The sequence below is a fragment of the Chaetodon auriga genome, chromosome 13, assembly GCF_051107435.1.
Source record: "Chaetodon auriga isolate fChaAug3 chromosome 13, fChaAug3.hap1, whole genome shotgun sequence".
Lineage (NCBI taxonomy): Eukaryota > Metazoa > Chordata > Actinopteri > Chaetodontiformes > Chaetodontidae > Chaetodon > Chaetodon auriga.
Window position 1 is genome coordinate 5,058,146 of NC_135086.1, and position 27,970 is coordinate 5,086,115.

At 42.1% G+C, this 27,970-nt stretch overlaps 2 protein-coding genes across 2 annotated transcripts in view; both read left to right on the forward strand.

Moving 5' to 3' along the window:
• Positions 1-6,624, forward strand: part of spegb (striated muscle enriched protein kinase b) — a 33,904-nt gene extending 27,280 nt beyond the window's left edge. Inside the window, exons 36-41 of the mRNA XM_076746817.1 lie at positions 93-900; positions 1,107-1,346; positions 1,494-1,717; positions 2,775-2,850; positions 3,132-3,281; positions 3,359-6,624. Coding sequence (XP_076602932.1) covers positions 93-900; positions 1,107-1,346; positions 1,494-1,717; positions 2,775-2,850; positions 3,132-3,281; positions 3,359-3,614 — 1,754 coding nt within the window. The 3' untranslated portion in view covers positions 3,615-6,624. The remainder of the gene's footprint in view (positions 1-92; positions 901-1,106; positions 1,347-1,493; positions 1,718-2,774; positions 2,851-3,131; positions 3,282-3,358) is intronic.
• Positions 6,625-7,453: 829 nt separating this feature from the next.
• Positions 7,454-27,901, forward strand: LOC143330970 (carboxy-terminal domain RNA polymerase II polypeptide A small phosphatase 1-like). The gene is made up of 7 exons (XM_076747769.1): positions 7,454-7,931; positions 16,280-16,428; positions 20,820-20,921; positions 23,508-23,564; positions 24,581-24,673; positions 25,423-25,608; positions 25,733-27,901. The coding sequence occupies exons 1-7, from the start codon at positions 7,859-7,861 to the stop codon at positions 25,859-25,861; spliced, it is 789 nt and encodes a 262-aa protein (XP_076603884.1). The 5' UTR covers positions 7,454-7,858; the 3' UTR covers positions 25,862-27,901.
• Positions 27,902-27,970: the final 69 nt, after the last annotated feature.

Sequence of the window (27,970 nt, forward strand, 5' to 3'; positions counted from 1 at the left end):
TGTGTTGCAAAGTCATTAGTCATTTATAGTCCTTTTCATACATCAAATCAACTCTCTTTTGGTGTGTCCTCTTTCTGCTTGTGTTTCATTAGAACCAGCTAAATCCAGTGCTCCTGTGGTGGTCAAGACTGTCCCTACAACTACTCCTCCAGCACCTGTGGTGATGATGTCATCCATGAAAGTGCCTCCCATTAAACCAGCTCTGAGTAAATCCACCACAGTCACACCCGCCCCTCCCCCAGCTTCAGCTCCTGCTCCATCTATGGCTAAATCTGCTCCTCCACCAGCCCTCAAACCCACTGTGCAGGTTGATGCTAGCCATCCAGCAGTTACTCCACCTGTCACTACATCCCTGTCTGAACAAGCTCCTGCTCAGACCACCACTGCTGTCCAAGCCACGCCAGCCAAAGCCAAGACCACCATTAGCATCAGTGTTAGCAAACCCCAGACCAAACTGGCACCTCCCCCTGTTGTCGCACCCAAACCTCAAAGTCCCATAAATACGGTCCCCTCAATAACCAACACGGCCCCTTCCCCTGTGCCACCACCCGCACCTGTCATTGGGAAACCTATTTCCTCTGTTCCGATGTACAAGCCAGCTGTGACCACTCGTGTTACTCCGCCTTCTCAATCTAGTTCCACCCCGACAACCACCACCCCTTCAGTCGCTCCTGCCACCCTCTCACCACCTGTGGTGGTGGTGCAGAGCTTGACACCTGTGCTACAGGGAGGGGACAGCTGGGGTACCCCATCTGGACGGGTCACACCATCCGGACGGGTCACTCCCTCTGGACGGGTAACACCTTCGGGACGCAGGACGCCATTAGGGAAGCCTGGAGAAGGATCTCTGCGCCAGGGAGTTCCACAGAAGCCTTACACCTTCATGGATGAGAAAGCAAGGTAACGATTATTGACGGACTTAAATGTAAAGAATCCATTTTAGCAAAATGGACTGAAAACTAAACCACACATGTCATCCAGGTCAGGTTTGGTGTCAGTAGCTGTACATACATTAAATACAGCACAGCTCTCTCTCTGTTCTTTTTGCCTGGTGGACGTAGAGCGTTTGGAAAAGGAACATCTGACTGATTCTTTTTTGCACACAGGGGTCGGTTTGGCGTGATCCGTGAGTGCCGGGAAAACGCCACAGGTAACCTCTTTATGGCTAAGATTGTTCCGTATGAGGCAGACAGCAAGCAGGAGGTGCTGCAGGAGTACGACATCCTCAAGTCCCTTCATCACGACAGGATCATGGCTCTGCACGAAGCCTACGTCACACCGCGCTACCTGGTCCTGATCTCCGAGTACTGCAGCGGGAAGGAGCTGCTCTTCAGCCTCATAGACAGGTGAAGCTAAACAGCTGTGCTTGTTGAGTTGGTTGCTTCATGTAAAATCATGACTTGGGTGCATTGATGCATCTGTTTAGAAATGCGTCAATGAGCAACTGCCTTAAAATACTCTTCCTGGAGCTGTTGTGTGTTGGTGTGTTTCAGGTTCCGTTACTCAGAGGATGACGTGGTGACCTACATTGTGCAGATCCTCCAGGGTCTGGATTACCTCCATACCCGACGCATCCTCCACCTCGACATCAAGCCGGAGAATGTCATCGTCACCTACATGAACGTCATCAAGATCATTGACTTTGGCAGTGCTCAGACTTACAACCCTCTCTTCCTCAAGCAGTTCAGCCCTCCTATTGGAACACTGGAGTACATGTGTAAGAGTTTTTAACAGAGCCGGGGATGTAAATTTAAAGCTGCTTTAGTCAATAATTTTATACTGACAATCAATGAAATGACTACATGCAATATGAAAGCTGCGACAGACCCTCTGTAGGTTCCCTGGAGCTGTTTCGGGGACATTTTGTAGGCTAGATTAATTGATTTAGTGATAATGAAAATAATCATATGCTGCAGCCCAAGCAGAAACACAAATGACTGCTGATGTTGCTCTGTATGTGCTCGATGTGCAAATAAGCAACTGTTAGCCATGTCAGCCTGATCAGGTGGAATATCAGTGTGTTTAGGGCTGGTTGTGCTGCCCTCAAGTGGCCAAAAAAATTAGTTCAATCCATTTCATGTACTGGTGATATGGTTAGTGTGTCAGAGTTCTTTACTGTGTTTACTCGGTGACTCATTTAGATCAAGATCTATTTTACAGAAAAGACTTGAGGACAAAGCACATACATGCAAGATTGTGAGCAAGTTGATTTGTTCACACAAAGAAATTATCACACAGAAACTGAATTAAAGAAATGTTCGAAGAAATATCAGCCAGAGAAACTTTGAAGTCTCTCAGAGAAATTCACATCCTTAACTTTAATTTGTGCTGCACTTTATTCCAGTAGCAGACGTAGAAATCATTGACAGGAAATGTGTTCAGAGGATGTAACTGAGGGTGTTAATGTAAGGCACATAAAGGATTAAAACAGTAGAATTGACCCTCAGAAATGTTGTTCAGGATACGTTATGGTCATCTTATATCATGATGTGCTAATTTATTACTAGGAAAATGATACAAAATGATTGTTTGATACAGATCTGTAGCTGTTTTGTTGTTGGGCATCTGCCAGCTAAAGAAACGCAGGAGGACTGGAAACTAACACTAGCATTCATACATTTAGCTCCACATACCATCAACCCCTTACATATACAGCATCACAGGGAATAAGTCGTAAACTGTAGTTTGTGTGATGCAAAGACAGTTTTCAGATGTAATTAAAGTTCAGTGTGAAATAATGACAGCTGTGCATTTTTCCTTTCTTCTCCTTGCAGCTCCAGAGATGTTGAAAGGGGATGTTGTTGGCCCTCCAGCGGACATCTGGAGCGTGGGCGTACTGACTTTCATCATGTGAGTGCTGCTTTCACAGCTTCCACCCAGCAGGCCCTCTTTAAATAGAAATGTAGTAGTGTTCATTATGTGAAATGAGCCTTATGATTGAACGTTTATCTGCTGCATTTGCCTTTCAGATTTCAGGTCTTTTCATATATTGTGGTTGAACACAGTGTGAGTGTTTTGCTGCTGATGTAATTCACAGCTAACCTCATGAACCTTCTCAGATTTTATTGTGCATTGCTGATATGTTTTCAGGGGTCTTTTGTGAGTTACCAAACTTTCCCCTGGTTTTCCAGGTTGAGCGGCAAGTCGCCATTCATCGAAATTGATCCGCAGGAGACTGAAGCCAGGATCCAGGCGGCAAAGTTTGACCTCTCTAAACTCTACCAGAATGTGTCCCAAAGTGCCTCTCTGTTTCTGAAAAAGATCCTGTGTAGCTACCCTTGGTAAGCTGAACATTTGACCTTTTTGTCTCTCTAAAAATCTTTGAATGTTTGGATCCTCACTGTATGGTCTTCAACAGGGCCCGACCCTCCATTAAGGACTGCTTCAATAACTCGTGGCTTCAAGATGCCTACCTGATGCGCCTTCGTAGGCAGACTCTCACCTTTACAACTACCCGTCTCAAGGAATTCTTGGCCGACCAGCAGCGCAGGCGGGAGCAAGTCGCCACCAAGCACAAAGTCCTCCTGCGGTCCTACCAGAGCTCGCCACAAACCCCCACCAGCCCCGCCACGCCAAATGTGCCACCATCACCCACCACACCTGTCACCCAGTGAGAGCAGGCTTCCAAACACCAGTTGGCGGGACTTAAGGACAAGACTTTGGGCTGCGAGGTGGGGCGGTCCCTTCAGGTTTGAGTTGTTGAACTTGGTCGGAAGACAAAAGAAACTCAAGAAACCAGCAGTGGCTGAGATCTACAGAGACGTCACTTCTCTCTCTTTTCTGCTTCTGGAAGGAAATCGAATTGTTTCACACCGAAGGGAACTCTTCGTCACAAGAGCCTGACTGCATTTTTTATAAGGTGAACCTTGTTCATTCAAGGCAGGACGTTGTCTTCAAGTTAGTACCTCAAGGTTTGTAACTTTGCATACATTTTGGATAAATGACTTCCTTTCTTACTGTCAACTCTACCATGATTAGAGGGGACACAAACTAATACGTTGTAGTAACCCACCGTGGAAGGCCTAAAATTGCTATAATAGAGTTTTGCTGTTAAAAATATTGTTTCATTCAAGCAATTCTCCAGTTTCCAAAATGATGAATACTCAATTTGTAAAGAAGAAGTGCAAAAACACCTCTGCTCTATCGTTTCCTGACCAGAAGATCAGTCTGTGATGTCTAACTCTTTGTCCTCGATTAGCGTTGAATGCTCCACATCGCTCCTCATCAACTAAATCCACGTTGAATTCAAGCAGTTATTTGTGCTTCAGTCGTAGAGTTTTTATACAGCTGTAGCATCTCAGCGATCGTCAGGATTGTAGCAGTTCCAGTTCCTTTTTTGTTTTGAGGTTTTAAAATACAGTTCAGAGGATGCATCGGAGGATTCTCTACAAGGGCTATTAGAAAAGGACTCTCTCTAATCAGCACAAGTTTCTTCCCCAACGCTACGAAACAGGAGAGTGATGATTCACTCGTCCTCAAGAGCCGAATTTATTTTTCTGAATTTGTCATTAGGTCATCATTTCTGCTCCGAGTGATGATGTGGACAGCGTAAGTGCCTCCATGTTGGCTGCTTGGCAGGCACGAGTTCCTTCACCACAGATAAGCTAAGAACCACGTCATTGGCTTCCAGGTAAACTAAACTCTTCCATCAGGACCCAGTCTGATTAGCCATGCAGAGATGTTAACTCTCATCTCTGGGTTTACTAAAGGGAGGTTTACGAGTTCGATGAGTCGGTCGGTCGGTCAGTCAGTGTGTTCTGGTAATTTAAATCACTTTCGAAACCCACTGGTGATACTGGGGCACCTCCAAGTGCCCTTAACCAGTCAGCAGTCAGCATGAGAATAGCCTCATTGAGAAAGGATGTTGATTGAGACATTGTCGAGTGTATTAGTTCTTATTTTAGCTGTACTTGTTAACAGCTACCGCTTTAAAATGGTTTTATTTGCTTTTTATAAATGAAAAGTTTTTAAATGGCAGAACTTTTTGTAAGTAAAGAGAAGGAAGATTTGAAATGGTGATAATTAACATTATATTTCACATAAATGATGATTTATGTGTTCCCTGAAGATGAAGCGTCACACGCCTTTTCGGTTTCCAGCCCATAGAAGCTCACAGGACGCTGTGATCAAAGCATGAATTCAAACATAAGCGACATTGCAGCCCCTGCAGACATAGAAGCTGAAATCTGAGACAATCCATGCGGCTGTAGGAAATGTTCAATTAATTTGTAAATAAGAGACACTTCTTCTTATTCCCTGTTCTATACATGAGATGAGACATATTTAGGTATATACGTCTTAATACATTTTATAACAAACGAAATTAAGTATTTGTTCATCAAAATCACGTAAGTGAGAGGACACATCCCTCCTAAACTGGTTGATTCAGTCCTGTAAAACACACAACTTTTGCTTTTTAGGTACAATATTGAAGACTGCAGTGGGACACATGCTGACATTTGTCCCCTGGTTAGATTGAAAGCAGAGGATGACTCAGTGGCCTATTGGTGTTTAAAAGTTATTTATGTTCTCAGTTCAGTCCTGTGCAAGGCATCACTGACATGAATTATGACTATTTGTTTTGCAGTATTGTCTGTCTGCACATTTATTGTTCAGTTCCACCTCAGAGAAAATGCTCAGTATCCACTTTTTCCCAACAGTGGTTCATCCTGAATGTTCCAGCATATTTGCTTTAATATGGCATCGATCATACATCAGTGACAGATGGATCATTTGATCTGTTCTCATTACTTTAGGGTGAATAAATGTTCTATCGTTTCTTCCATATTGCTTTGCCTCCAGAGGGCAAATTCAGTTTTAAGACCAGCATGTGAAGCATTTGCACAAATGTGAAATTTGATCATTTTGCTGTCACACGTATTGATATCAAGTATAGATTTTCACACTGAACACACAAAAGTGTACAAGCTGATTGATTTTAAGCATCAAGGAGACACAACCAGACACTGACGAGTCTTTTCCAACGAGACATAAACCTGCGTCACGTATTCAGAGACATCATGACTTGTTTTAATCTGTATTGACTGACAGATTGTTGGTAATTCTATGAAATTATTTTACTAGTTCTATATACTCTAATGCTATTGCTAGATAAATACTGCCCTTTTGTGCAGCTCTCTGTCTCTGTGGCTCAGTCAGTTTCCTATGCAGAGTAGAAGTTAATCACAGAGGGAGATGTTTTAAACCTGAATGAAAACATGCAAGATCAGCACGGGAATGCGATGCTGCATTGATTCTAAACGTCTGTGCAATATCTTATGTTCTTTAATCAAACGAAATGAAATGCAAACAGGGTTTAGAAAAAGATGTTGAACGCTCCACATTTTGTATTAAAATCCTATGCCGTATTTTGTGGAATGTGTTGCAGTGCCTCGTGATGGATATTAGACCCGCAGAGAAAATAGTTTATTAAATGGATGACAAGTTCTTTATTTTGATTCTATGAATGTGACTGCTTTGTGGGTGTTTCGCAGTTTGTTAATTTATTGAGTGACTGTATTTGTTATAGCTTCTGCTTTTTAATTTTGTGAATTTTCTCAATCTGGCATGGAAAAGGCATGACAACTGTTAAGGCAATGAACAATAAAGGAAATGTGACAAATATATGAATGCAGTGTCTTGTTGAGGGCAGCGCTGCAAAGCTGGAGTGAAGAGTGAGCGCTTTGTCAGACGGCAAACAGCTGAACGATGGTCCAAGTTCTGCTCTGCTTTTCAAGACTCAGGTGGGTGTGTGTGTGTGTGTGTGTGTGTGTGTGTGTGATTATTACTTGATTTATTGATGTAAAAACAAGCAGAAAGTCAAGGTTTATCTCAAATAACATATATCATTATTAGCCCCATCCCCTAACAAAAGGAATAAAGGTATAATAAATGCTTGTCCTCTGTAAATGGTAAGTTAATGACTGTATATGTTATATAGACAGTCTCCGCAATCAGAATCAGCTTCATTGGACAAGTATGCATACACACAGAATTCTATTGATTCGACCGGTTATTTGTTGTTCTTGAAGTTACACAGAGCTCAAATTAAATAAAATATTTTTTTTTAACTATAATGTATAATAGTAAAAGTATAACATAGTAAAATTAACTATAATGTGTGTACATATATGACATATAAATAAATAATTAATATATAAAAAGAAGTCGGTTACTTTGATCTAAGGTGTGGGCACTTTAAAGACCGTCCCTAACTTCCTCTTTCCCTCGGTCGGTTTCAAGGGCCCCCCTCCCGTCACACGTCAAAGTTATTACACGCGAACGAGTTTTAAAAACTCGTACAAAAACGAGCCACGTGACACTTAAACGCCAGAAAACGGACATATTTTCACTATAGCGAGAAAAATTGTTAAAATATATGTTTGTAGAGCATATATATGAATTTTAACTCAAAATAAAACTACAAAATAAAACACCGGAAACGTGGTGAAATGTCCTAACAACGTTTCCCGCGACAGCAGCGTAAGTAAACGAGTGACCTGCTGAATGAAAAGTGATATTTAGTGAAAAGCTTCACATCCTGGATTGTGGCTTTAAGACCGGGGCTTCCTTGAAACCGTCACGTCCCATGTTACGGTGCTCAAATTGATCAACTTGTTCAACGCGGCAACTTTTACCAACTTTTGTAGACGCTTTTAACGTCTGCGTTTCGGAGCAGTTTGAGCCGTCATGGTCAGCTCGGACGCTTTTCCGCCGTTCAGTGCGTTTCTTTATTTTTCCGCCCAGTGTGCGCGTTTGCAGACAGGGAGTGGCAAAATATAAATAACTTTTTTTTTCCGTAACTTCTCGAACTAATTTTAAAAGGCATCAGCGTCCTTGTCTTTGAGTGACGGATCTAATGGACCATTCGCCGTCGATAATCACGCAAGTAACAAGAGACGAGGAGGAAAATGCGGCTTGTCGCGAGGAAGGTGAGTTTGGGAGAAGTTTGCAGAAGTTTTGAGCTGCGCATGACAAAGTGCGCGAGGCTGAGGCGGCGGTGTGTTCAGGCGCCACCGTGTCACTCGTGTCACCTGGAGGCTCCGCGGACGAGCCCTGACATTTTTCATGTAATTTAAAGCCCTCCGGTGATTTTGTTGTAAACGCTTCGACCGGCGAGGACGTTTGAAGCCGGTCGCCCTCTGGCTAGGCCCTGTGGGCAGCCGTTCGGGTAGAGGTTTCTGGGTCCAAAAAGGACGTGAAGTTGGATCTAAATGAGTGTATGAAGCAGAAAAAGTCACATTATTGGTCGTGTTTCAGAGTTTTTCTTCAGGGTGTGTGTGTTAAACCCTACAAATAACGTGTGTGTCCAGAGGGGGCGGGGTCACTTTGACAGTTCACTGTTATTGTTTTGGGCTTTAATGGTGAGCTGCTTCCGTTTATCTCCTCTGCTTGTCCAAGAAGTTATTTTTAACAAAATGAACACATGATGACACTAAAATGGACATTTTATTGGCCAGCCCCAACCACGTGTGTTATCACTATGGGAACGGCAAAGAGTCTTCTCCAGGAAGTATTCAGATACTGATACCACACTGTAAAAGTACTCTACTGCTGCTTTGAAAATGGTACCTGAGTACAATCAGGAAAATGTACTTAAAATATTGAAAGTAAAAGTACCTAAAGTAAATTATAACCATTAGATTATTATTTATTATTATCATGTAAAACCAGAATTTTACTGGTGTTGTTTTTTTAAGTGGTGCTCATTTTGAAATATTTTGTATAGAACTGCAGCTAATGATTATTTTCATTATCAATTAATCTGCTCATTACTTTCTTTATTAATTGATTGGTTGTTTGGTTTCACATTACAATGCTTGTTTTGTCCAACAAACTTTCTAAGCCTACAAATTGTTAAAAAAATAAATAAATAAATACATTTCAACTATTGAAATATTTAAGAGGAAAAGCAGTAAATCCTCATTTTTTTTTTCAAGCTGGAATCATGAGAAATTACAAACAACTATCAAAATATCAAAAATCATCCTGCTACAGAGACAAAGCCCCAACATGACATCTTTTATTTCATTATTTTCTTTCAATACATAAAAAATGGTTAAAAATATATAGAGGCTGATGTTTTTCCTGAATTATCTGACAGCTGTATATATTTTCCAGATACACAAATTAGTGAAAACACCTGCTTTCCTCATCGCTCACAGCTAACACCTCTTATGGTTCCTGTCTGAGCTTGAAAAATGATGCAGGGATTTAATTTAAACTGATGTTTGTAGCAGTCGTCAACACCTTGATAAACTAAAAATATGGAAAGCAGTAGTGACAAATTTATACTATGTGAAAATTAAATTGTACAAGCTCACATTTTTTAGGACAAGATCTCTGTAGCAATGGTTAGATGATGATGTTCCATTCACCTGCAAAATGGACGTAAGCAACTGGGGATTTCCTGAGAAATTTCAGTGGAAAGTCACACAAGCTGCTGTTTGTGTGCAGTAAATGCTAATACTTGAGAAGGCCTGAAGGCGTGCACGTTGGCTCTGTGCTTAGAACTGGTCTAACAGTGTACTCATACAGAGCTGATCTGCTTGTGTTTGCCGGTGTTTTATGTGTGTGCTTTGGCTTCCTCGCAGGCTCAGGAATTGTCCCTTTGCTTCCTGGATTCAATGATAGTTGGCTGCTGGTAGCTTAAGTGCAGGAGAAAAGTGAGCAACAAAACAGGGATCAATAATGTGAATAAGATGCTGAACAAGCCAATCAGTTAGGAGTGTGGTGATTGAATGAAAGAGGACGATGTAACATAAAACTGACAGTCTGGTATGGCATTGTCCTTATCAACAGAGCTTAAATTAGCTGATTTAAACAGAATAAACAAATTAAGTGAATGGCCAAAAAGTGTCACAATGGACGGCAGCATATGGTGAAGCGGGATGAAGACAGAAATCCAGCCAGTGTTAAACTGAGCATCACTGCACAGTGTTTCTGCTGTAAAGCTGAGACCAGTCAGAGGGTGGCACTACTGTCCAGTGTACCAGTGAGAGCCAACTCCAGCCTGCTCTTGCATTACTTCCTTCTGTCCAGGAGGTCATGAGTCCAAAACATGGCTGCTATCCAGAAGAGAGGGGCCAGAGAGAAAGGCAAGGGGGAGCTTTTTTCAGTCCTTCTTTAGTTTCACAAGTTGCTGCAGCCGAATGGGGGCATTACAAACCCTCAGTCTGAGGAAACTTTCTTTCTTTGCAAAGCCTTTGCAAAGTTTTGACCTACTATACCTCACTGTTCCTTGAAGTTTCATTGTTTGATGACATGTCACTTCTGCAGTGCTATGCAGTTTTATGTCCCTGATGAAACTGCTATTAATTTGTATTTATAGTTTAGATTCTTTAGCGTGATCATTTTCTGCACCATCGAGCCATATTTCTTGCTCACTGAGGTCATCGCAGCTACTTCAACTGTAAAAACTACATTTTTTTTTTGGCATTGGACTAAAGATAGACTTAAAGGTGCAAAAATGTTTAAACCTTGATCTGACCTAACCTTAGCCTAGCTCGGCCCCCATGAACCTACCATACCATTTGCTCTGGTGAGGTGTGGAACAAGTTGTCAGATTGTAACAGGATATCAGGTGTCAAAGTGGCGGAAAGTCGGTCTTGGGAGGCCTCATTCTTTCTGTGTCTGGATAGGAATAGAAGCAGAAGCATGCCCAGCCTGAAAGGGCCTCAGATAGGCCTGCTTTCAACTAAGTAGGCTAAAACATGCTGATGTGGCGCGAGGTCGTTGCTGCCCCTTGGAAATGCTGTAACCTCATTATCAGTGTCTGAGCCTCCTGTATATGGAGGTGTGAGGAATGTTGCAATACAGTCTGCTTCTCACCCATTTCTGCTACCTAATTATACTGAGCCTTCACACAGAGCTGAAGAGCAAATAAGGTGCAACTAATGTGTCTACAGTTACATCAGTGTGATTAATTCTAAATGGAAAACATAATCCACTTAAAATCGGTGGTGTGAATGAGCTTACCAGCTAGAACTCAGCTGGTTGTGGCTAAACTGGGTTTGGAATCTGCCCAGTGCTCTTTGAAATTGGTTGCCAACGATTATGATCAGTGTGTAGCCCTTAAATGCTTAAGAACTTTTAGCAGTGCTGAGAGACAATATAGGACAAAGTGGAGTCTAACTATGAGGCCTCCAACACCAGAATCATGGGTCAAAGACTCAGGACCCCTGTCCATTACTGATATCCAGGGCAGATGAGTGTAGTTCCTTTTTAAAGGATCAATCAATGCAAATGTCTGGGCACATCAACCTGCAGATGTCTTTGCAGACCTTTTCAGCATGTCAGTCCTCCAGTCTTTGGTCCATGTCCTCAAAAAGACCAAAACTTTCTGCCTCAATAACTACCTAGACTAGATACTCTGCAACTTCTACAGGTACAGTTGAGAGTATCCTAACTGGCTGCATCACTACCTGAGATGGCAGGTGCATTGCCCTCAACTGTGAGGACCTCTACATCCAGCAGTGAAGGAAAAAAGCCAACAGGATCACCCAAGACCCCAATCTCCTTAGCCACAAACTGTTTTGCCTGCTGCTGTCTGGCAAAGGGTACTGCAGCATCCGGTCACACACATCAGGCTCAGGGACAGATTCATCTCATAGACCATGAGACTGTTGGACTCTTGAGCTGTCAAGCTCATTACTGGTACACTTTACTGAATGCTACCTTATTTAATGTTAAAGGTACAATGTGTAAGATATGACAAGTATTTTAGTTTAAAATATGCAAAAAAAAATGGCCTAACTTTATCAACAGAATGTGAAGTGTCAAGATGTGTGTATTGTGTTGCAAATATGTCTACTGAAGTTAGCATGCTAACCAGCTAGCTGCAGCCATACCCTGTAGTTTCAGCGAGGCCTGTGTGTATGTGTATATGCAGTACCACAAGTATATCCGTGAACCCTCGTTATCAGAACTGGTGGGTCATCTGTGTGGTATGACCGGGGACTAACCTTTAACACATTTGACTCGTTCTTCATTTGTCACATGCTCATGAGCACCAATAGTTTGGTACTGTACACCATGTGTATTATCCACATGTGCAAAACTATATATCTAATGCAATTTAATAGTTTTTTTAGTGGTTTAACTTGATGCATACCATTGTGTTGAGGAAATGAGTACACCCATGTCACATTCCAGCTTTATTTTTAGCGTGCTAATGATGGAGCTCAAGGGACAGCAGTGCTGATCGGTCCACCACTTTGGTCCAGACTGAAATATCACAACAACTATTGGATGGATTGCCATGCAGTTTGGTGCACACATTCACGTGCCCCTCATGATGAACCGCAGCGACTTTGATGATCCTTTAATCTTCTTCTTGCATCAAATTTAGAACAAAAATTTCATTTCAACGTCTGCAAAGCTAATGACATTCCCATTAGCCTCAGCTGCGCTTTGTGTTTAGTGCTAATTAGCAAGTGTTAGCATGCTAACATGCTTAGCTGTAGTAGTGGACATGGTTTGCTAAACATCTGCTCATTAATATTGTGTTTGCAAGCATATCAGCATGCTGACGTTAGCGTGTAGCGTAAAGTACCACTGAGCGTAGTACCACAGAGCTGCTAGCACGGCTGTAGACTCGTAGCCTTGTTGTGTATGATTTGCAGTCAGATTAAACAATGCACAGAAACATGTACGGCACTGAGACAGTGTCTTCGTCTCGAGTACTCTCATGCAAATGACTTATCTCGATACCAAATGTTTAAATATAAATTCTCCTGTTGAATGTGCAGCTTTACTGATCACAGAACCCTCAAAGCATTTATCAGAGCATTTTCTATTTTTAATGACACAGTAGAAACCAAAGGGAAATCTAAATGAAGCCAGTTAAAATGGTTTGCACTTTGCCACCCCTCTTTTTTTGGACCTTGGCTCATTCTGTCAGGAGCCAGTGCCGTCTGTGCATGGCTGTCTGTTTATGTTGACATTTGCAATATAGACATGGGGGTTCGCAAGCTTTGGCAATGACATGATGCAGAGTATACAGTGTCTGTGGTTTAATTTAGTTCATTTTTCTGTGCATGCACTGAAGCACTTATGTGCAGTGTAAACACACAGTTTATCCGTTTCCTGCTGTGGGTTGTAGGTGACACAACAAGTTTTTGTTTGTGCCTGTTTATGGCCTGGTGGGAGTATGCGGCACTAAATATATACATAGAATCCCATCATTAACCGCTGTCAGCAGCTGCTCTCGCAGGCTATTTTAAGCACTCCGATGTGTAATGTCAGAAGAGGTAATGCACTTGGAAGCGTGATGTTTTTTAGCACTAGCAGCTTCACCTGCCCAGTTCCTTCACATGTGGTTGCACACAAACCTTTCATCTTGGGACCAAGATAGGTATGTCCGTACAAGCATGCCTCGGCCATGATGGCTGCTCTCCAGAGGCCTCTTCCACTTTGAGCCCCAGTTGAATGAAGTAGTCAACAGGCTGAAACCACTTGAAACACTTGAAAGTAGGTCAGACTAGTTCAGGGATGAAGCTAAAACTAGGCCAGGTAGAAAGTTTAACACAGGTTGTTTTAATTTGTTTATTATTTAGAATCAGATGTGCCTTTTTTGTTTGTGTGCTGTGTTGAGACATTAACTATGAACTATTACCACATTATAAAAAATGTTTCAGTTATCCTGGCAGTTAATATTACAATTATTAATTATTTCTTATTATTTATTGTTATTATTCATTTATTTATTTGTTTTGACTGTAAAAGAAATAAGGTAGTAATAAGGCCATTTAAAATTTCCTAAAGCTCAAGGTGGCATCATGTAATTGCCCCTTTTGCCCCACCAGTGCTCCCAAATTTAAAGATGCTCAGTTTACAGCCCCAATTCCAAAAAAAGCTTAGACGCTGCATGAAATATAAACTAAACATAATGTGATCATTTTCTAATATGTATTTGTAAATATATGCTTATCCTTAATTTGGTGCCAGCAACACGTTTCAAACAAGTTGGGACAGGAGCAACTAAAGACTGGGAACGATGTGGAACGCTCCAAAAACACCTGTTTGGATCATTCCACAGGTAAACAGGTTGATTGGTAACAGGTGATAGCATCATGAGCATCCCGGAAAGGCTCAGTCGTTCACAAGCGAGGATGGAGCGAGGTTCACCACTTTGTGAACACATGATTGTAGAAAGGATGTTACTACATGGACTCAGGAACACTCACTGAAAAAAATAGGTTTCACTCATAGATGCTTCACTTGGCCTTTAAATTGGTTCAGATTATTTCATGTCACAATTGACTCAAATATGACAGTCCACGTCGGTAATACGTGCAGTATTGTTCACAGTATCAAAGTGGGTTTACTGCCCACTACTCCACCTTTTGTCTTCAGAACAATTTATCTGTCGCCCATCTGTGCTAATTTGGCAATCCGTACACATTTACACCCAAAGCAGGACTGACAGGTTCATGATGTTCCCCATACTGAGGCAACAGATTTAGTCTTGTCTGAGTGGCATGCTAATGCCTCAGCTGACAGGCCTGACTGGCCATCAAGGCTCAGCTAATTTGTCAGAGAGTTTTTTTCTTTCTTTGAGAATACCAGCTCTCATCACTCTGACTCCAGTTGATGGGGTGTTTTCTTCCACTTGTGTGTGCCAATAGCTGTTCTCACATAGGTTAGATGTAAAATTTAACATAACATGCAGTTGCAGTGGCAGGATGTTACATGTGCATATATGCAGTGATAGTAAACCGTCATGTGCTTTTTAAATGATTATTTTGAGTGTCATGGAGTCCTTTATTTGTTCTGTCTGTTGTTAGTGCATATTGTATAAACACAAGTAGAGTTAGTAGAGTATTCATTAAGAAAATAAAATAAAGATTTGTTGTTGAAATCTGTTGTTTCAAAAACTTTTGGCCTTCATTAATGCAAATACATTAAATTGATACATAAATTAACTTTGATAACAGCTTGTAATTTGATTTTGCTTCATGGTATGACATTAATTCTGCACTTGTCTCTTCTTTCAAATAGCACACATCTCCCTTAGCAAAGATGTGCTTAAGGCTCTAAGAAGAGCGACACTCGGTATTGTGGAGTTTAGAGGATGGCGTCTTTTTTTGTAGTCTTTCAGAAAGGAACCAAGTGTTCAGTCCAAAGGCAATGGCCATGTTATTAGCTGATCCACGGTTTGTAGATCAATGTGTGAGCCAGGATTCAACCATATCAGAAGTTAGACTAATGACAGCAACTCAGGCAAGCTTGCATTAGAGACCATTACATCCACCAAACTAATGGCTTTTTCCTCACATCGTCAAACCTTCTCTCGGGTAAAAGTGAAGCGCACTGTTTGATAATACGAACATTAAAGCACTTTTTTACATTTTTACGGGTGAATTAGCTCGACAATGCTGCTCCCTTGTATACATTTCATAGAGTCTAAGCATTAGCCTACATTAGCTAGCTACACCAGCTAGCGAGAGTTACAATTTCAGCCAACAAAATTATGGTTATATGGTTATAAGCTACAAATGACGAGCCTGCTGTAGTTTAGTTTTGTGAGGAAAATTACTGAGAATTTAAATGATAAATCTTCCAGCGTTATCACGTTAAACTAAGGAGTCGTGAGTATTGCTATGTATTTTGTGAGATTCATTTCCACAGTGACCACAAACATAAGTTATTAACAACCAATACAATTTAAAAAGAAAAACTGTTATAAGAATAATGTGGCTTGTGTTAAAATGAGTTCAGTTTTAGTCATTATGTTACCTATTTAAGTAAATTCTTGGCATTTTACACAACAAATTATGCGCTGGAAATGAAACATGTCCAGGATGTCTTCACCTGACTATTTTGGGGGCTGAAATATACACCTATACTTTGTTATGCAATGTCTTAAAACCTTTGGCTGCACAACTAAAATAGCTGTATGCAAGCAGTACACAACATGACGGATCACAGTAGGGGTGCTGCTGACAGACCTGACTGATGCACAAAACAGATACTCTGGATCAGTATCGGCACCAATACTAACATAATGAAATGGAGTCCTGCTCACACGTGGCTCAAGCACAATGAATACAGTGTTTTAATGGGAGCGGGAAAAAGCAGCACAATTATATAAGTATGTTGATGAACACTATGACTGATCGGCTCCACTTCAGGTTTATATGTTGACATCAGCCCACTTCATAGAGTGGAAGTACTGAGATCCGTATCAGGAAGTAATAAGTGGGATCTGTGCACCTCTGTCATGTTGGCAAAGTATGAGCATCATGCCATATGTGATCATCATCTTGATCTTTTCCAGGTGCCAACCAAGTTTCCCCCTCAAAGAAGCCTCGCAGCAGAGGCCTCCTGCACAGTCTCTTCTGCTGTCTGTGTCACAAAGAATCAGAGCCACCTCCACTGAAGAACAATGCCCCCCTCCTGGCAGAAGAAAACGGGACCCTGCCAAAAGTGAGTTCATCTCTCAACATCCGTCTCACTCTTTCTTGTGATATCAACTTGCTCTTACCCTCCCTCTTGTATCGTCCTTGAGCAGCATGTGGTCAGGGTGATTGACAGCTCTGTTATGTGCAAAACACAGTTTCTTGGCTGAAAGCTTTTCGTGTTTTCAAGAGCATGTCTCTGGGGTTTTGAAGTACTGTACAGCAGTGCTGAAAATTACTTCACGTTCAGACATCAATCAGGATGACTGTGCGTCACAAGAAGGGCCGGAAATGGTATGAATGTTACTGAGACGGACCGATGGGAAGATCACTTTAGCAGCGCTAATATCCAAGACGAGCTACTGTTGATGTGTCACGAGCAAGGCTCATTACTCTCATTGCTATGACGGAAGAGGCCCTCTAGCTTACAGCAGAAAATACAATTTAGGTATCAGGAGTGATTACGAGCATGTGGTCTCTAAACCTTTCCTGGATTCATTAGGGTTTAATTATAGAAGCCGATAATTGATCAGTTATTAAGTAATCTCAAAAGTATGAATGTTTATGATGTTTACTTATGCTAAGACAGAGCTTCATAGTCCGTCAATGTCCGACCACTTTTCATATTTGGACAATTGACAATAGTGCCTGTGGTTAAACGGAGTATATTCTTGGAAAACATCATGAGTTTTCGCAGTTATGGTCTGAAGATCAAGTGGTCAAGACGTTCTCAGGTGTCAGTTTCAGATTAATGCCTTAGTTCAGCCTTTTATAGAGATTTGATATTCTAGAAGATATTTGTCACATCTTTCCAAGCCCCCAAAATAAGTTGCTTGGTCTCTGGCAAAGGAGGGGTCGAGTCAAGTGCTAGGCTCAGTTTTGGTTGTGACAAGCTGTCATGTCAACGTGCATGCTGCTCCTGTTGCTGTTACTCTCTCGGGCGGGCTCTGGTCTCAGTGACTCCCCCCACCAGCCTTGTGAATATCCACTCTGAATGGACCCTTCAGTTACCTGCCACTCATTTGGACTTGGACTCTGCAGGATCCAAAACCAATGCATGGAGTAAAGACTTTGAACAGTTAAAGAAATCATTTCAGGATGTATTTGGAAAGCTGTGAGAAAAGTAAAGTCTCTGGAGAAGGGGAGACGTCTGCTGAAGTCATGCTTGCTGAACAATGCCAAGTTCCCAAATTAACAGAAGCTGCAGATTTAACCGGCCCTTCAAAGGGAAGTGCTGAGCTGGTGCTTGTGGAATATACTGAGCAGACTATTGTCAGCACAGAAATTGACCCTTCTATCCTTTGTGTGGAACACTGCAACATGAATAGAGATGAGAGTGAACCCTGCACATATTGCAATGGACACCCTGAGAGCTTTGAGCGATACTCAGCAAGCGATGGATTTTTTGAGTGCGACGGCATCGTTGATAAGTGCGAGACTTCTGGGTTAAGCCAACCATTTGATGAATGTGCTCAACGCCGTGAGTGTTTTAAACCTTGCAAGTCCTCTGTGCACTGTGCTAATCATAGCTTAGCTTCTGAATGTAGTCCTTGCTGTGAACATTGTGCAGAACACCTCCAATTATGTCAGCAATGCAAGCCCTCTGATCAACAGTTTGACTTTGAGCCAGATAAATCGGCAGTGAACTGCGACGGTTGTGGGCAGTGTGAAATGTCTGATTTCGTACCTGAATGCACAGACCACCTCCAGTTAGTGCAACAATATGAGCCTTTAGATCAGCAGTGTGAAAGCTTTTACTCTGAGCCAGACACATCAACAGAAGACTCTGAGCGATGTGAAATGACCGACTTCGCACCTAACATCTCTGATTCAATGGACTTATTGGACTGTGTGACTGAACTCTGTGAGTGTGAAGAAATTCAGAATCAAACTGAATGCACTGATGAAGATGGTGATGATGATGATGATGATGATGATGATGAAGCAAGCCATCCACCTGAGCAAGAGAACGAGCAGAATGAAACGCATCTTTTTGACGAAGACTCTGGGAGATTGTCAGAGGATGTAACTTCCGCACATTTCGACACACATGCTCACGTTTATTTTGACGACAGTGAAGATGTTTCATTTGCAAATGAATTCTGCGAGACAAACCAGCTCACTGAAGAAAACTATCAGCAAGCTGACATGGCCACAGATCACTGTGAAGTGTGTGAAGCTGATTACTCTGAGGTCAGGTATGAATCAACTCAACAGTGCGGGACTTCAGAGCAGTGCAACTCCGACAAGACCTCAGAGTTTTGCAGTGAAGAAGATGGCTCCTCTGATTGCTCCTCTGTTGAAACCAAATCCTTCAAGACGTGTCCTGATGGCAGTATTCCGTCAGATCGCTGCTCTGATTCGTCTGGGGAATCTGAAAAAGGAGCTCAGGAAGATTCAAGCGATGAGCAGACGCAATGGGAATCCTTTGATGATGAAGAAATAGAGCAAGCCAATATTACTGGAAGTGGTGAGGATGAAGCAAAAACCCCCACTGTCGATGTTGTTATTGAGGATTACTTCGATCTGTTCGACAGAGCTGACTATGAACACGTGTTTGCACAAAAGCAACGTTACATCTCCTGCTTCGATGGGGGAGATATCCATGAACGCTTGTATCTTGAAGAAGTTCATTCTGAGGCACAAAAACCTGCACAATGTAAAGAAATCAATGAGGAAATTCAGGTACAGGAAACTGACGCATGTCTCGATTCCCCCGAAGAAGAAGGTGAAGATGTTTGTGAGGAAGATGCAAGCCCAAGAGACGATACCTCTTCTTGGTCATGTGAGTCAGAGAAACAACCCGATGAGTGGACTGTAGAGTCAGAATCAAGTTTAGCAGAGGATGAGGCTGAAGACAATGAGTCAGAAGCCCAGGAGCTTTATGCAGAGGAGCATGAGGAAGAGGAGGAAGTGGAGGACACGTTTGATGGAGGAGCTGATGCATTTGACGGCCATGTTTCTGAAAGCTGTGATGAAGAGGAAGCTGAGGTCTGCCTGTCCTCTGGTAATGGGGAGAGCATGTGTGCGCCACGTGCAGACGACATCTCTGTTGAAGGTGATGCTTATGAAGAACAAGTCTCTGATGCTCTGAATTATGAATCCCTTGACAATACCTCTACGATGGATCAGTTACAAACATTTGGTACTGATCGAAAAAAGGAGGACAAAGACGAGGCTGAGCCTGAAGACGAAGGTTTCATGGCATGTTCAGAAATGGAGCCGTATTGGTCACTTGTGGATCATGAGGAAAATGGAGAGATGTGTGAGCCAGGTGTTGAGGAATACTACGCATATCAGATTAAAAGCATCCAATCATCTCTTGAGCAAGCCCTAAACGGATTTATTACGGGAAGAAGATCATACGATCAGATAGTCCGCGGAAAAGCTAATGAGGACGCTTCTGGGAATGAAACAGAAGACGATGTTTTATCTCTGAAAGAGACTGAGTTACAGGCACATGCCCAGAGGAGGCCAGAGGAGTGCAAAGCAGTCAGATTTGGAATTACTGAAGTTATTGAACTGAGTGAGAACTCAGCCTGCTGCTCTGATGTGGAAAAAACAGCTGACGAACCACCTCCTGAATCAGACGACGACTCTGGATTCAGTGAAATTTCAAGAGAAATAAAACCTCCTTTGACTATTATCCACAGTGTTGTCTCAGAACTTGCAAAAAGTGAGAGAAGGGATGCACACGGCAAGGACTCAGAACAAAGCAGGGATTCAGAAGAGGAGCCGAGTGATGACGAATCCTCTGAGTCTTGTGAATGCGAGTACTGCGTTCCACCAACAGAGCAGGTATTATACGTCTTTAACCTTAACTGGGAAGTACTGGAATAGGTTACGTTTACAGAACTGTGGGAGAAGCAGCAAATCTGCTGTCAATACTGTTGGTCTATTTTTACATCATTAGGACTGTACTACCAGCTGTGGCAGTGGGAGTTACGGAGGGTCTCGGCTGGGCAGATTGTGTGGTATCTGTGTCAAACTCAAGCTCTGCCATTATCCTCACGTGGTTGTTCACTCTACACTGACAAACACATGCATCAGTGTTACAGGCGGCCTGTTTGGTCGTGCCAACTTGTTTTTAGCATCAGAATCACATTAGCAAACACCGATCTCTGACGACTTGTTGAAGGGCGAAGCGCAGTATGGTGATACTTACAAGCTCCGTCAACGGAGCAGCAGCTGTAGCATCTGAGGCGTCCTGTAACCCCTCACCCAAAACACCACAACAACGTCAGTCTCTTAAGTGACAAGAAACGCAGACAAACACGCACAATGACCTTCTACACGATAAATCGAGATGGTAATCATTTTAAAAGCCCTGACTTGCTGCTGCTCTTATTGTCGACGCTTTAATTAGGTGAAACCTGAGAATAAATGAACGTTAGGTCTTAACTCTCCTTTTGTCCTCAGGTTCCAGCCAAACCGCTGCTCCCACGGATGAAATCGAATGACGCAGGGAAGATCTGTGTTGTCATTGATTTGGATGAAACACTAGTGCATAGTTCATTTAAGGTAAGCTGGCCTGTGTGACCTGCGCTCTCGTAGTCATGCAGATATTGAGATGTTTAGATTGGAAGTTTATGGTAGAGAAACATGCAATCACTGCAGTACAATGAGGCTCAGTGAGGTTTGGATTATGGTCATAAAGAGCCAGTAAATTATGAACCAAAAGCAGTTTGACCTTCATTGACCTCTCAGGCATATTCAGAATTGGTTTTTGCATTGAGGTGGACTCATTCGAGGCAGAAATGGGTCTCGGTGAAACCGTATGCAACAAAATCTCAGTGAGTGACGTTCTGAAGGTGTAGCTCTGGGTACTGTAATCTGCTGGCAGTCTGAACTGCTGGCACATGGGGAGGACTGGGCTCATGTGCCACCTTAACATTAACTGCTTATTTTATGGGTGCCCTGGTTTCACGATGCAAAACCCACCTGCGCCCTAAAATCCAAGTCAGATCTAAAAAAAAAAAAAAAAAAATCAAAATCTGATTTTCAGGATCAAAAGTTAAGATGTTAATTGCAAAGTCTGAGTAAATATGACCCAAGATGATCAATGAACTACACACGTTTTTAAATAGAATCTCTGCACTGTGTCATTTACAAAACAGCATAAATCAATCAGTGTGAATATCTTTTCCATAAAGGTTTCACATTCAGACTTTTATATCGTTCCTACAAATAACTGGCTTCCTTTTGATCAGTCTGATTCCTTTTAAGGCAGCATTCAGGGAACAAAGTAATCAATGCCAGGAGTCAAGGCTCCCGTGTCACGACAAATTATGTAACGAATGCCATGTGGTGGTTAGTCCTTCTCAGGTCACAGACTGTCCTGAAGGATGTCACTGGATATTGCCACCAGCTATGTGTAAACAGGGTCAGACTCTGTGAACTCCGTGTTTAACACAAGGTGGATAATAAAACTGATTATTGCTTTGACACACATAATAAAAATAGCATTTGCTAACACAGTTCTGGAGTTGGTTGAATATGAAGAGGAAAGCCGATGTGCTGTGTGACTCGTTTTTTCGTCTTTAAGAACAGAAGATATTTAATTTTATATATATGGAAAACTGGATGAAATTAAACAAATGCACATATGAAAAATGAGCTTCTTTGTGTAGCAGCTTAGTCACACAAGCCCACCATTTTTTTTTAAAGGTGGCCCTGTTCCCTTCTTACAGATTAAGATTACCCATTTTGAATGGTTGAGGAAAGAAATGCTCCATTTCTGTGAGAAGCCATGCAGAGCGATCACATTACTGATAATCGCTCCAGTAAAAATACACCAAATATGTCAACAGATGTTATGGTTTGTACTTCTATATATGCTAGCTAACATGCTTAATTATAACCATAAAATAAATGCTAAACATACAGTACAAGGCCTCAAACAGTGTCTGATTTGTCACGGTGAAGAATCATGAATGTATATTTTAGCCTTGCTCTTCAATGGACTAAAATTCAGATATGGTTGAAATACTGTGATTAGCATAATCATCCCTCCTGGAAAATATTTTAAAATATTAAAATATTTAATTTTAATTAAATTTGAAACCTTTGGTAATAGATCATAGCACAATGGAGACAGTAAGTGAACAAGTCAGTGACCAGTATAGGACATGTGCAATAAGCTAATAAATTAATTGGACTGATTAAGATAAGTGACATCCTTTGAAGTATTATTCAAAGTATATTTGTGCTGTTTTAAATATACAGGTTAAGATAGCAGATGTAAAATTTAAAGTAGGATCAGAGCAGTTGAAAGAGGAAAGGACTTTTTAAACGGTAAATGTAATAAAGCATCATTTGTCCTCAGATGAATGGAGGTGGAGGAGGATGAAAAAACGAAGGCAGTGTGTTGTGGTGGTTGCTCAGCTCTCGGGCTCGCAGACAGTACACACTATGTGCTCACTGTGAATGGATGGAGAAGGAGGACCGAGGCAGCGAGATCAAACCAGAACTAAAAAGGCTCTGAATACTGGATTTGCATTTGTTCTGCCGGCACTGAAAAATGTGCTGTAGTTCAGGTTCAAGCTGCTTTCAGTTCTTTGTGGAGAGTCTTGGCATCTCCAGGAAATCATTAATGAATTCACAATTTACTCAAAGTGTTTGAACCAGCCGGTGCAGGACAGAACATAACCCTGCACGCAAAACTGGGGGGGGGAAATAGTGTACTCATTCTAAATGCATACTTGAGCTTTCTGTTTGTGATTGATGTCTGTCTTGCTTACATTACCTCACAGAAAATCAATTCAGGTCAGGGTGTAATGCCTTATACAGTATAGAACATGCTTGAGGCGATGCTAACATTTGAGAATCATATTTTGTGGTGGGAGTCCTGCCTAAATAAATCAGATATCTTTACGAGCCTTGTCACTTTCTGTAGTGCCTGTATTTCAGTGATGGAAGCAACAAGAGTCGTGTTATTTACAGTGTTGTGTTACGTATTTAAAAGATGCTGAGGTGGCGTCTCAGTGTCTAGTTGACACACCTCCACTTCAGATTTGTTGCTATCACTCATCTCTACGAGAACATGTCGATTTAATCTGGAAAATCTTCTTTCTGTGCGTCTAACACTTCCTACTTTGCTTCCAACAGCCTGTGAACAATGCTGATTTTATCATTCCAGTGGAAATTGATGGAACAGTTCACCAGGTAGGCGCCTTAAAGGCTTAAGTGAGCATTTCCTGTCTCCTTATGTTGCTTCAATCACATCACCGGTGTCAAAGTATAAAGCACCAAAGTCATCATGGAAGTTTCCACAAGCTTGCTAGACTTTCTACTAAAATCCCCAAAGATTGAGCAAATAATTGTGCGAGCAGGATCGATACAGAGCACCATCGTTGCAGTGTATATACCACACACCTGTGACCACAGTCTGTGCTATACGCCACCTGCCCTGAACAGCAGGGTGCTTTATGAACTCTCATACAAAAGTAAAGGAGTAAAATTCAGAGATCCCACATGGTCACTCCAGTTTGCACTAGAAACACGGCGCTAGCGCCCTGACAGCGCTGTGGCCCGCTCTGTTGATGGCTCCAAGCAGCAGGTGGCTATTTCCATGGCCTGACGAAATGAGGAAACCCTGGCAGGCTTCTCAGAAATCACTGGCCATCAATCTCACGCTGTGGCGCGTATTATGCCCTGCTTATTGGTGCTGGGAAATGGCAGTGACTATTCCCTGCAGGCGTTAAATGGTAACTGCAGCCTGTTGTGCTGGGCCTCCCAGAAGACAGAGGAGCTTTGTTGTCCAAAGGGCCTGGGTCTGTTTCAAGTAATCCAGGATAGGCTTGTTAAAGTGGGGAAGGCCTATTCGGGATCACTTGGTTCAGAAACAAGGCCGCCAGCATCTTAGTGGGAGTAGACATGAAGTCTTTGCTTTTGCATTACATGATGTCATTATAGCAACATAGAATTGCTTTAATGACAAAGAAAACCTGTGCAAAGACTGGAGAACACCATAAAATGTGTGTTATTACTCTGATATTGACGGAGATGTCACGTTTGGTGACTGTTACATGAATTCTGTAATATCAAAAAGCCCAAATTTGCCAGTATATCTTCCTTTATTTATACTGAGTCGTCTGTGCTCCTGATTACATCCATAATAACTGAAGGGCGTGTTATAACTGTGGATTTAATATTCATATGCCTTCTGTGTCTCCACCCAGGTGTATGTATTAAAGAGACCCCACGTTGACGAGTTCCTCAAGCGGATGGGAGAAATGTTCGAGTGTGTTTTGTTCACCGCGAGCTTATCCAAGGTCAGACTGCTGATGCTCATTGTGCTGAACTGGTGGTTAAAATGCGCCTCATTGTATCAGGCAGGATGGCGTTTTGCAGACCGACACAAACAAAGTGACACCTGCTGTTTCAGAAGACTGTGCGTGACCTTCCACTCGCACACTCACTCATAAACTGATATTTATGATACCTGTCAAGACGACGGCACGACATTTTAACCTCTAACATTTACGTCGGACTGTGTTAACCTCAGTCTTGACTTCGTGAAGCACTTGGCTGGTCATAATTCAGCGACATACTCGCACTTGATGAATTAGGTTGTAGTCGCCACGTCTGTCTGCAGCACCTGATAGCATCATGGCTATACTTTGTGTGCATCGTCTGAAATTGGATGCTGAGCTTTTGAAAATGTTCGAGCTCAAATGTTGCAGATGTCGCTTGTCTGTGGCGGATGCATATGTCCGTGTTCAAAGTGTGCACTGAAATGTGATGCACGATGGTTGTAAGTCTGTGTAGGCCACAGTGGAATGGTTTAAGCTAGCAAGTTAGCAACCGGCTAGTGAACACGGTGAAGCGTGTAGCTCCTAAAGGGATTTTCTTCAAGAGTTGGTGGTGGAGACCAGCATTGGAGCTGAAAGGAGAGAGAGTATTGGACTTTTCGTGAAATTAACTTTATTCATGTAGCATCTTTCATACAAACACACGATACAGTAAAATACAAGCAAAGCTCAGCAGTGTCTAAAGCTTGTCCCTGTTCTTTCCTGCATAGTACGCAGATCCTGTGTCGGACCTGTTGGACAAATGGGGGGCCTTCAGGAGCCGTCTCTTCAGGGAGTCATGTGTCTTCCACAAAGGGAACTACGTAAAAGACCTGAGCCGTTTAGGGAGAGACCTGAACAAGGTCATCATCATTGACAACTCCCCAGCTTCCTACATCTTCCATCCCGAGAACGCAGTAAGCTGCTTAGGTTTTGTTCTCTGCAATACATGTGATTAAAAGAAAGGAACAATATCACTGTCATAATGGAATAAGATGAAGTACTCAAGTCTTTAATTCCACCACATCTTTCTGCCTCCAGGTTCCTGTAGCGTCCTGGTTTGACGACATGTCAGACACCGAGCTCCTCGATCTTATCCCCTTCTTTGAGAGACTAAGCAAAGTGGACGACATCTACGATTTTCTCACGCAGCAGAGGACTTCAAGTTAACAGAGGCAGGACACTAGGATGAAAATAATCACCAGCAGCTGTCGTCACGGGGCCACGGAGGCTGGTGGGCCATAGGCTCCACGCTGCTTCCAACTACAAGGACCACACTGCAAAAAATGCCTGCCATTTAATCTCATACTGTCACAGGCGGGGTTTGGGATACCAGCATTTAGAAGTCCACCAGAAATATAATACTGGATAAAGACTAAATATGAGATTCAATGGCGTCTGGAGGCGTCCTTTGCAGTGCAGCTAGTGCGTTGTTGTCGTCATGTGACAGCGGTGACCTATGTGAGTGTGCTGTAAACCTAGATCGTGCCAACAGTTGTTCAGCGACGTTCTACAAATGAACCACGTCAATCATTTTCATGTCACCACCATGTAGCATTTGTGATAGTGTTTGAAGCTCTCGCACAGCAGATATAACAAGTCACTGACAACTCTCCCTTAAATCCCATTAACCCCTTTTTTGGCGACGTGTGTATGTAGTAAAAGACAATCATTAACTGCAGAGAATTTTGGTTAAATCCTTTCCATGACATGTTCTGACACTAAACACGTTTTTAATCTGCTTCAAATCCTGTGCTGAACGGTAATCATGGGAAATCATTACATTATTATTCTAATTATGTTACAGATGATCGCTGAGGTTCAATCACTGAATTCTAATATTACTGGAATATAATTACTAATGTGTGTTAACCCTTTTATGTGTCGTCTTATGCCCAGTCCAGTCACAAAACACCGTAATGTTGTTAATCATTGCTAACTGAAATGTTGATTAAGCTAATAGACTGGACTCACACGGCGGCCATTTTCCTCTGAGGTTAGCTCAGGGTGGGATCTCATGTATGTAAACAGAGACAATCTGACAAGTTGTTATCACTTCGTGGATTCCTGATTGATGAGCAACTGAAAAGACAATGGATAGTGAAAATCCAGGTAAAACAAGATGTTTGGTTAGCTACCGTTGGACCGTTAACGGCTAGTCAAGCTTGCAGCGTAGCGCCTTAGCAGCTTTTTATACAACACAAAGCACTGCTGAAGTGCTTGGAACTCACTTTTGTGTTGGATGTTATCTGAATTAACATTACGACTTGCAAGCTGCAGCAAAGCAGCACCACATTATCCTTTTGATGATAATAATATATAATATGCATTTGAGCTTCCCAGCCTGACTGTGATGTCAGAGAAAAATGGCCGCCGTGTGAATGTGGTGTATTATAACTTCTGCAGAATTAAGTCTGGATCTTTCGGCCAGTTCTGGATTTAGCATAAAGAAAACAGACACACACACATCGGAGCTTTCACGCCGCTGCAGAAATGTTTTTTTTTTTTTTTGTACACACAGTATATCAGGATTTTAGGCGATCCTTTAGATTTGGTGTTAATGTTATTTTACCGAATGTTATTTTATCTTCTGAGTTTTTAGTTGAATTGGGCGCCACAGTGTGCGGCCCATCAGCGACGCAGTACTGTTATGTGTGCTGGAGGAGGCTTTGACCTGCCATGACGACTTAAATAAGTTTGACGTTTGATTTGAAAGCACACTTTGATGTCTCCTATCGGTAAACTTGAACCTGAGCTGTTTGGTGTCAGACGTCGATGCAGTCTGCCGCATCGATCTGTGTATTCAGTTTCGTAGGGGAAACTTGTGCCAGGCGTGTCGGAGCCCTGATTGGCTTCGTCTCGGCCTGGAGCGAGTGTGTATATTCGTATGTGTGTGTGTGTGGGTTTCAGTGTGACTGTGTCAGTGTGATTATCGGTTTAATTGGTTTAAGATTTAAAAAAAAAAAAAAAAACTTTGACAACACGTGAAAAAGCATAACCTGTCTTTAAATAATCTTTTAACTTTTTTTACTGTATGCAACAAGAGTATTAACGTTGTGACTCGAGTAAAGAAACTGGTTCAAGTTTAGTTTTTGAGTTTTTCAAATTGCTGCTGATAAATGTTAAGATTGAGGGGAAAAAAAAAAAAAAAAAAAGACAACCAGAGATATTTTTACCTTGCATCAATAAAGCATGTTTTATTGAAACAGGTCATATGTCACTACAGAACTTTCTTCACGTAGCTAACACTCAGCACGACGTGGCAGAGGTGGAAACAAG